The sequence below is a fragment of the Lathyrus oleraceus genome, chromosome 5 (genome assembly GCF_024323335.1).
Source record: "Lathyrus oleraceus cultivar Zhongwan6 chromosome 5, CAAS_Psat_ZW6_1.0, whole genome shotgun sequence".
Lineage (NCBI taxonomy): Eukaryota > Viridiplantae > Streptophyta > Magnoliopsida > Fabales > Fabaceae > Lathyrus > Lathyrus oleraceus.
In genome coordinates, this window is record NC_066583.1 from 329,240,689 (window position 1) to 329,251,269 (window position 10,581).

General features: G+C 33.8%; 1 protein-coding gene and 1 long non-coding RNA gene across 2 annotated transcripts; both read left to right on the forward strand.

Moving 5' to 3' along the window:
• The first annotated feature begins 7,042 nt into the window (after positions 1–7,042).
• On the forward strand, positions 7,043–7,888 carry LOC127078349 (uncharacterized). Its single transcript, XR_007787830.1, has 3 exons — positions 7,043–7,173; positions 7,386–7,659; positions 7,747–7,888. It is a non-coding gene; the product is annotated as an uncharacterized LOC127078349 (long non-coding RNA).
• Positions 7,889–8,379: 491 nt separating this feature from the next.
• LOC127078348 (protein STRUBBELIG-RECEPTOR FAMILY 2) lies at positions 8,380–9,991 on the forward strand. The gene is made up of 5 exons (XM_051018797.1): positions 8,380–8,519; positions 9,225–9,351; positions 9,544–9,615; positions 9,730–9,795; positions 9,877–9,991. The coding sequence occupies exons 1-5, from the start codon at positions 8,435–8,437 to the stop codon at positions 9,950–9,952; spliced, it is 426 nt and encodes a 141-aa protein (XP_050874754.1). The 5' UTR covers positions 8,380–8,434; the 3' UTR covers positions 9,953–9,991.
• The last annotated feature ends 590 nt before the right edge of the window (positions 9,992–10,581 follow it).

A 10,581-nucleotide genomic window follows, 5' to 3' on the forward strand; every position in this document is an offset into this window, starting at 1 on the left:
AAATCAATAGGGCTAAGATCTCCTCAAAAGCATCATAACTCATAGCCTTCAGGAATACTTGAGCTTTCTCCATCAATACCTTAGCAAGAATACCCTTAACTCCACTCCTTGTTTCTAGGACAATGTCTGATTTCTTTAAATGTAAGGCTGCAGCAATGACTTCAGGTTTAGGCTCTTTTTCCAAGCCTGTGAAGGGTTTCTGATCAAGAATAGGTATACCCAGAAGCTTGGAGAACTCTTCCATTGTAGGAACCAGCTGATAGTCGGGAAATGTGAAGCAATGATGTTTAGGGTCAAAGAACTGAAACAGGACACTCATCATGTCTTCATTGAACCCTGAAGTGACTAGATCCAGTAGGTGACCATACCTCTTGATGAACTGGGAGTTTTCAGAAACTTGAGAGACCAATTCCTTAAGCTTAGGAGGTATTCCTACAAAGTTGATCCGAATAGTATTCCTACGAGCAGAAGCCATGACCTGCAACAAAGAACAAAGATAAATCCTTTGGTCCTTGAAATGGTTAGTGAAAATGCTATGCTTATGATGCATGATGATGCTATGATGTTATGCTCAATCACAAACATGTGGCACACACAAACAAGTCACACAATAGCCCTAGGTTTGAAGGCTTGCATGAGGTTTAAAGGTAAATACCCTCCCCTGAAGTTTAGTTGATTCATCTTGTCCTACAAAAGTAACCAGGTTCTAAGGGATCTCAAAATCATTGATCCTTCACAAGGGTGGTTGTTCAGTAGGCAACTTACTTGCCAACCAAAACCCTCCAAGTTTAGGATCTCAATGAGTGTAGTATCGAGTATCAATCAACTTCAGTCTTCACCAAAGCCGGTTATCTCACTACTTTATAAAGGCCAAGATGGGATGACTAGGGTTCTAAAAGTCAGTTAGTGTATTGACAACATATGGCAGCCTCATATTATCCTCAACTTGCTTAAGGAACATAAGCACCAACCAAGAAGTCACACTAACTATGGCCACCAGATCAACCATATCGATATACGCCATACAGTTTCCTTGGTCTATTGCCATTTACCTAAGGTACACTAGATCCGGGTTAGGGTCTTTCACACATAAGAGCACCCAACAGATAAGTATAAAGCAAACAAGGCAAACAATTTTAAAGTGATCTAATTCCTAAGGGTACCCCTCTTTTATTAACTCCCCAGCAGAGTCGCCAGTTCTGTAACACGGTGGGAGAACTGACTTTAGTTAAATGTTGCGGATAGCAAGAGTCACCACCGACTTTTATTTTATCCAAAAGGAAAGGACATAAAAGAACAGGAAAGACCTTAAAAAGATTTTGAGTTCGGGGGGTAGGTTATACAAAGGGAAGGTATTAGCACCCTTTATATCCATGGTTATCCATGGGCTCTTAGTTACTTAGCTCACTTTGTTTGTTTGCAAGAGTGTAGTGTGTGATTAGAAAAATTTCTTTAAGTACTTTGTAATGACCCTCGTATGGGTGTATGCAAAGCCTAGTTTAGAAATTGTGAGGTGTAAAAGTAATTTTGAAAAGTGTGAGCAAGTAACTATGAGATACCTACCCTAGATTAAGTCTTTCGTGTTCTCGTATATTCTTTCATTGGTAAGATTGTCCCTATTATTAAGGAATAGGTAGTCATTACCTTGGATGTGTTTAAGGGACGGGCGTAGGGTCATCGTATGGTCAATGAAGGCAACATAAGGGGTGTCTTTAGCAACTCGTAGGGACTATCATCATATTTACCGAAGGGACAAGATCATTATATCGTAGGCAACCTCGTAGGGACTTGATCTTTTAAGTTTGTAGGGACTTGATGATTTTTCTGTTTGAAGGGACTTTGCTTAAGACACCCCTATTTTCGAGGGGCTTGACCATTTAAAGAAGGCAACCAAGAGGAATACCCTAGGAAGTACAGATGGCGATCAAAGATCGACTTACGTGTGTGAGTGTTATTTTTCAGATATTTGTCTTGAATTTAATTTTCTAAGTTCAATTATTTACAGTTAGTTTTTTGCACTCTTTAAATTACTAACCACGCAATAAATATTTACAAAAATAAAAGCAAGAAAAAACAAATTCCTAAACTATTACATGGCTATGGGACAGATAAATAATAATCAGGCGAGAAAGAATAAATTTACAACCTATACATTTGTTCCTAATATTATAAATAAAACAAAATTAAAATAAGGAAAATAATGAAGCAAAAATAGAATAGATAAAAGCAAATAATAATAAAATAATAAATAAACAATGGTAATAAAGCAATAATAAAATAACAATAATAATAAAGTGATAATAAAAGGTTAGAATTTTAAAAGAAATTATTTTAAGTTAAACAAGTTAGATTTTTTTTTAGAAGTTATTAGAAAAATATGAGTTTAAAATAAATTAATAATAATAAAAGAATTTAAAATACATTAATGTACAAATTATAAAATAAAAGAGTTATATGAAAAATATTAAGTTAGTTATTTACAAAATAAATAAAGATTATAGAAAATATCAAATTATTAGATTAATAGGTTTATTATTATTATTCAATTAGAAAAATGGTCAATTAGATTTTATTTACAAAATATATAAGGATTTATTATTATAAGTAAGTAATAAAAATTTTTTATTAAAATAGTTAGTATTTATTATTTATTTACAAAAAATATAAAGGTTATAGAAAAATATTAAATAATTAATTTAGTAGGTTTTCACGCCCTACATTACTAAACCACGCAGTTAATATAGGATCAATGGCAGGAATTTAAATGGCAGAAAAATAAATGGCAGAAAAATAAAATGGCAGAAAATAAATGACAGAAAATAAAATCATAATTATTACAACGCTTTGGTGCAGTTACATAATAAAGATGGCGAAAAGTAAAACTGAAAATATTACAAGTTAAAACTTAAAATATTAAAAGGGCGAAGCAGTTACATTGTATGAATAAGATAAATATGAGCGAAAATAGGAAATAATAATAAGGTTTGTTAAGGTTTAAGAAAAGGTTTATGGTTTAGAGGAAACAACACGGTTAAAGTTTTAGGTTTGAAATTTAGAGTTTGTGACGAAATTGTCAGGGTTTAGGAAAAATCAGGGTAGTTAGTTATGAAAAAAAATGTGCAGATCTAAATATATGTATATAAAAAAAATGAATTAAAAAAACAACGACGTTGCTAGCGCAAAATTGCGATCATCGCAACTGGATCGGATAACACAAATGTCACGCCTCATACACGTATATGTGAAAACGGCGTATTGACACGATCCGATCCGAAAACATAATCAAATTATAACATAAAATAGAAATATATATATATATATTTAACACACTAGTTACATATATGAACATGTATTTGAAACACAGTAACAAATATATCAACAAAATAGATAAAGTATATATCATATATAAACTATTACCAAACTGTGTGTACGATAGTATAGATCAGCCACTCTCAGTTTCTCTTTTTTGTTCTGTCTTTCTGCCTCCATCTATCAGTCATGCTAGTAAATATATATAGGAACAAATTAGGTTAATGATAATGGGCCTAAGTTTATTTTAAAACCCAATATTAAATTAAAAACTGAATAAAGTTAAATAATTAAAATAGTTAAAATTAAAATAAAAACTAATTAACCTATTTATTTATTCTAGACCCAATATAAAAATAAATAGACTCAAAAAAAAAAGTTGGGCACCAAAATGCTCGAAAAAATAAAATGAACACGTCAAAATAATCAGCGCGAAATAAATGACTCGGAAAAATACAGCGTTTGGTCGGATTTTGAAATAAAAATTATGACCGTTTAAACCGCTCAGACTGATCAACATATGACCAAAAATAGTCGTAAAAATATTTTTAGCATGTCAAATTAAACCACGTGAACCGCAGATTAATGTTACCGACATTTGTAAACTTAAACTTGACATTTTTTCGTTGACTAATTTTAGGCACAGTTAAAAAGTTAATTTGACCCGTCTGTTTGTAAATTCCGAGAAATTATTCCGGCTAATATTAAGACAGAAAAAAATGTTATGCTATGAAGATGATGCAAATGAATGTGAAACAAAAAATTGGTTAGAGTTAAAAATAGAGGGCAAATTTTGGGGTGCAACAGTAGGGCGTGACGCTCGTCACACCTTGTGTGGCGCTCGTCATAGGCTCAGCGCTCATGGCTTGTAGTTTTGGGCTGGGCTTTAGTGAAATTGCTTCTCTTCATTCCTTTTTGCACCTCCTTTTCTTCCTTTTTCACTTATGCTTCAAATAAGCTACCTGAGATAAATAGAAGGAAAAATACCCAGTAGTATCGAATAAAATGAAATAAATTGAAGCGAATAATAATATAATTTAATTAAATCGAGTCCAAGAATGTGATATTATTTCATGTTATCAAGTGTCTCATTTTTCACCACGATTGAAATACTAGCCGAGGTGAAAAGTGTTTGGTCCTGGGAGAATTCCAGTGACAACACTTTGAAATTTACAAGATGGTATTTTCATCACGAATGGAGTATATTAAAGTATGACCTAACTCATACTTACAAAAATGGCTTGTGAGGTGAAGGATGCCACTATATATAAACTCTTTTAAGAATTTATCTCTAACCAATGTGGGACTTGAGATTTCTATAATACACCACGTCACGCCTAATACTTTTTTGGGTTTGGTGCGTGGATATTAACAATGGGCACCCCACGGTCCGATTGATAGTCTCTGATACCATATTAGAGTTTGACCTAACTCATTCTTACAAAACCGACTTTGAAGGTGAGGAGTGTCACTCTATATAACCATTCAATGTTTTATTTCCAATCAATGTGAGACTTTGAGTGTATTGGGAAAATATCAAGTCCCACATTGGTTAGAGATAGAGCCTTGAAAGAGTTTATATAAAGTGACATGCCTCACCTTACAAGCTGGTTTGGTAAGGATGAGTTATGCCAAATTCTAATATGGTATCCAAGCCTATTAATCAGACCATGGGCCACCCATTGTTTAAAACACGTGCATCAAGCCAAAAGAGAGAGATGGGTGTTAGGAGGTGTATTTGAAAGATTCAAAGTCCCACATTGATTGGGGATATAACACTGAAAGAGTTTATATAGAGTAACACTCATCACCTTAAAAATCGATTTTGTAAGGATGAGTTATGTTAAACTCTAATAAAGTAGTAATCAATGTGATAGATCTTTAGGATAACTTTTCACCATGATTTATAATTACAACCGTGGTGAATTGTTAAATCTTATATCACTTTAATAGCGTCTTGACTATTGGCCGAAAAGAAATTTATTTCAAATCATAATAATTTATTTTATTTATTAATATAGGAATACTATAAAATCATAATTATTTATTCAAATAAATAAGAAATTTCACCATCTAGAGAAGATTTGAAACCCAAAAATAGAATGATTAATCGACTGAATTTGAAAAGAAAATATAACCTTGTATTGAGGAAACTTGGAAACATAAAGTTTACTCAATACAACAAAATGTTTCATTTTCAAATTTTTATAATTAACCATAATATTTTGAAAAGAAAACACCATCTTGTAATAAGACAACATAACTTTATGTTTCCAAGTTGTATTCCCTCAATACAATATTATGTTTCCTTTTCAAATTCACCATATTTATCATTTTATTTTTGGGTTTCAATTCTTCTATAGATGATAATATCTCTTCTTTGTTAAACAAATATATATTTTTTTAAAATATGATTAAATCTATTTAAAAAATGGTTATAAATCAAAATAAATTTCATTTTGTTAAGCACAAAATGTTAAGAAGACAGTAAAGTGACAGAAGATTAAAAATGGTTGCACTCTCTAGAAAGAAAAGGAACGCATTACCGATGAAGGAGGTATGATTATAGAGGTGTTGGGAAAAATGAAAGAGGTTCGAGTTGTGGATGACTATTCAGACATGGACATGATTGAAGAAACACCATGTCGGGAGCAAGGACTTCGAAAACACCAATAACTTGTTTTTATGGTTAGTTTGATTAATAATAAAATAATGGTGTAGAATTACCGAGGAGCAGCGAGCAAGGCATTTCAGAGAGTGTGCAAGTAATACTTAAAAGATGTTAATCTGAATATTGTTGTAATAATGGAAACAAGAATGGATCATATTAATCTTGGAAAAAACTTCAAGAATTTGGGGTTTGGTAGGATTTGAGGTAAGAGGTTATTCTGGTGGAATTGTGGTGGCTTTGAAATCAACTAGAGTGAAGGTAGACTTACTGCAATCTCATTTCCAATTTTTGCATACAAAAATAAAGTTTGAAGACACCAAGGAGTGTATATACACTCCGATTTATGCTAGTTCGAGGAAGGAAGGTCGAAAGGTGCTATGGGATAAGTTGACTAATTTATCAAAACAACTCCAATATGGGGAGAAAAGAGGAGGGGCGCCCGCATCAACAAGTAAGTGTGTAATTTTTAGAAACAGAGTTGACTCGTGCAAATTGATGGAATTAGGTTTCATTGGTCATAAATTTACTTGGAGAGGGCCGATTTTTCATGGGGAAGCAAAATTTATGAGCGTTTGGATAGAGTTTTCACTACGCCAAAAATGACTTTTAACAGCGCATCTTAGACAGCGCTTTTAAAAGAAAGCGCTGTCTAAGGTTAAAATTAAAATAAAACACGGAAAATGTTCCAAAAAAATAATGAAAGCGCTGTCTAAGGGGGGGTCTTAGACAGCGCTTTCTAAAAGCGCTGTCTAAGACCCCCCCTTAGACAGCGCTTTTAGAAAGCGCTTTCAAATATAGACCTTAGTCAGCGCTTTTGATAAAGCGCTGTCTAAAGTCTTTAAATTAAAAAAAAAATTAAAACCAAAAGCGCTGTCTAAAGTCTTTATTCCCTCCATGTCACGAAAAAAAAGTTATTCCCTCCTAAATCCTAAAAATCCTACATTCTTCTCCCAAACCCTCAATCAGAGCTTGCTTCTCTTTCTCCCAAATCCACTCCCCCTTCTTCCAACCCTCAATCAGAGCTTGTTTATCCTGTGTGAAAGATTCTTCCCCTAAACCCTAACCCTTTCCCCCATTATCCTGTGTGGTCTCTTCCAATTTGCCCTGAAAACAAGTTGGAGCCGCTGAAACACTCTACTGCCCGGAAATCGTTGCCGGAGTTTCTCGTCAACCGCCACTAAAACTTCGTCCAGGTTAGATTATCTACGATTGTTGGATTGGGATCTGAATTGATAACATTATTATTAGATGAAACTATAAATGTAGTTAGGTTAGATTGTTTGTTACTGTAATTTCTGATTTTCACTTTGTTAAGTTTTTAATAATCAAATCATGAATTTTGAGTTTGTTGATATGTTCACTGCTAAAACTTGGCTCAAATGGTGATTTTGATTTAAATTCTCAGAGGAAAAGTATATTGTAGCTGTTCACGACAGAAATGAGATTCGCAGGAGCTCTCAGGAACATTTTACGGCCTCTCTCACTCTCCTCCTCAACGCCTCTGACTTCACAAATCTCCACCACACTTCCATTTCATGCACCTTTCCCATCTTACAGCAAACCACCCCAATTCCTTCTACCTTTTTTGAATCACTTTCACACCTTGACTGACACTCGGTTTCCCAAGAGACGACCTTCCGATAAGCCTCGTCGAAAGCGGGCTAGCTTGAGACCCTCTGGTGCGTCTGTTGCTCTTTTTTTTACTCTTCATGCTCTTAGTTTTTTAGGATTTTGTCTCACACTATTTAGTTTCTGATGTTGCCCAGGGCCTTATGCTTGGGTTGAGCACACAACTGGTGAAACCATACTTCCCAATAAGCCTAATGAAGGGAGTGTCAAGAGGAGGAATGAGAAGAAACGCATGAGACAGCGCCGTGCCTTTATACTGGTAACCTCTCCTTTTACCTGTTATTACACAATGAATCTTGGACTGTTTTTGAATACCGACCGTCTTTTCTGTTGGTGGTTAACCAAAATAGCTTCTTTAATGTTTGTAAAAGATAGGTAATTTGACTGGACAGGAGAGGAGATTTCCTTCTACTTCTTGGTTGTACGACAAATACTTACTCTGACTTAATTACATGCTATGTTATGTTTTCAGTGTTGTCTTGTTTATTGTTCAACCAGACCCTTTGATTAGCAAAAGTATTACATGTTTGAGTCTTAATGGTTATAAGAAAATGTGTTACAACTTGGAACTTTGTCAATATTGTCCACTAGGAATATAAATGTTAACGTGCAAGAGTTTGGAACAAAGGTGCTATCTGGACTAGTTTTTTAGTCAGCAGTTACAGTTCCTTCCTATGTTGTATTATCATCCACTTGCTTAGCATTTGTATTTTTCTCTTTAGATTAATAATAATATTTTAAACATAAGCTAATCTTGACTTTCTAGGAAAATTGAGAGAAAACAAGAGTTTCAATCAAGTATACAACAAGAAAACAAAGAAGAAAATGATTCGTTACGTGAATCTCGTCTTCCTTGTGTTCTCAGCAACTTTGATTTCTTACGGCTTCGCATTCACCAATCCATTTGACGGTAACTATTTCTTTTTTTCCATAGATTTGCGTTTGGATAGTTAGTTGCTTTCAAAATAGATATGGTGTGTGCATGCAAAATCAACTGAAATATAGCTTTGCTTCATGATTTCTAAATTGCAATCGGTTGCAGTTGTTCAGTAAACCTTGATATTGCGGAAATGCAGAAAAATACGGCCGAAATTGCAGAGGATTTCTAAAACTTTTTATTGTGGCTGCAATTCAGAACTAGGTTTTGCGATATCTTTGAGTTAAATCCACTTTCAAGATAACATTGAAGAACAATATCCTATTAGGATTATTTAGATATGTAGCACCGACACGTCTAAAAAAATGTGTGTTTGTTTCAGTGTGTGCAAAATCGACACTGATACTTGTTATTATGTTTAATTTATTTATCTTTTCAAATTACTATTGACATCGACGTGTCAGTGTCTTGTTTCCGGTGTCCGTGCTAATGTAGGCAAGCAAGTAGCTGATTTTGTCAGTAATGCTAAATTGATATAGAGATAAATTGAAGATGTGGTTGATTTAGAAAATTCATGTATTTATGAGGGTTAGATTTGAACCTGAGAAAAACAAAAAAATTCCATGCTTCACTTTAAATTAAATTGAACTAATTTTGTTATAGATCACACTTGAAGCATATATATCATTTTTATGCTCTAACTAAACTAAATATTATTTGCAATTCTTTTATAAACAGTTACAGCCCTCCAGGATCTATACAGGAGCTTAAACAACCCTCAAGGGCTACACGGATGGAACGGTGGTGATCCTTGTGAGGAGTATTGGACAGGAGTAGCTTGTTCTGACTCCTCAGTTATACATCTGTAAATGCACATATTCTACTGATAATCAAGATTTTAAATAGTGATCGTAAATGATATACCACTTCAAATGCACCTAGGCTCTAACTATACTATATCACTTCAAAAATTATGATTTTTTCTGGTTAGATAATATCACTATCCCCCATAATGCAACTAAGAAACCTTATACTTGCCCTGTCGGTCCTCTTGCAGCAAAATTCAAGGATTGAACCTTACCGGATATCTTGGATCCTCGCTGTATAATCTACAAAATTTGAAGATATTGTAAGTCGTTTTATGTTTGAAGCTCTTATCGGGATGGTTGGTTTACTATATTGTCAAGATATGATTTACTTCCCATTCTGATTGGTTAACTTTAATTCCGTTCTGGTTTTTTAGTGATATCAGTTCCAACAGCATAATGGGTGAAATACCATACGAATTACCTCCAAATGCCACACATATGTAAGCCTACTTTTCTGATGATTTCGATTTTACCGGAAGCTATAGCAGTGAGTTTTTTCTGATGATCCTTCTTTATGGCAGAAACATGGCTTGCAACTATTTGAGCCAAAATATCCCTCATTCATTATCAAACATGAAAAAACTAAGACATCTGTGAGTTACATTCATATTGATTTGATTCCAAGCTTGAAAGGGGAGCAAAAAATGAAGCCAATCTAAACCTTCACAATTTTTAATCAGTCATAATGGAAAGAGTAGTATGTGTTTATATATTATGCCATAATATATAAAACATGGCGAAATCCAGATAGCACAAACATAATCATCCCTTTTTGTTGGAAATGCATTGGATAGTTTAGACTTGAGAAGCAAGAAAAGGATGCTAATTTGGAAAAGAAAATAAATGATCTGTCACCTTATGGGTACTTCTGATGCTGTTGCTTCTGCTGAGAAACTTATCAATGAAGTCCTTGCTGAGGTTTGTTTTAAATTTTCTCTAATTATGTTGTGGAATCACTGTAACTTTGGCCTGTTAGTGAAATATCACTGGTTAGAGTTGTTTTCAACTGATTTTGTAAATGCAATGTGAAATGTTTAATGATAAATTTGCTTAAATTATATTGGAATTAGTGCGCTCTGTATCCTGCCAGGGAAAATTCACTGATAAGAGTGGTTTTGAATTGACTTTCTATTTGTAATATGGTGTGTTTTCTGGTTAATTTGCTCTAGTGAGGTTTGAATGACTGCAACTGTAACCTGCTAGTGAAATATTGCTGACAGTATTTG

Coding starts and splice junctions, on each gene's coding strand:
- LOC127078348 (XM_051018797.1), top strand. CDS start 8,435: ATGATTCGTTACGTGAATCTCGTCTTCCTTGTGTTCTCAGCAACTTTG. Junction 8,520..9,224: donor ATTCACCAATCCATTTGACG/GTAACTATTTCT, acceptor TTTTATAAACAG/TTACAGCCCTCCAGGATCTA. Junction 9,616..9,729: donor CTACAAAATTTGAAGATATT/GTAAGTCGTTTT, acceptor CTGGTTTTTTAG/TGATATCAGTTCCAACAGCA.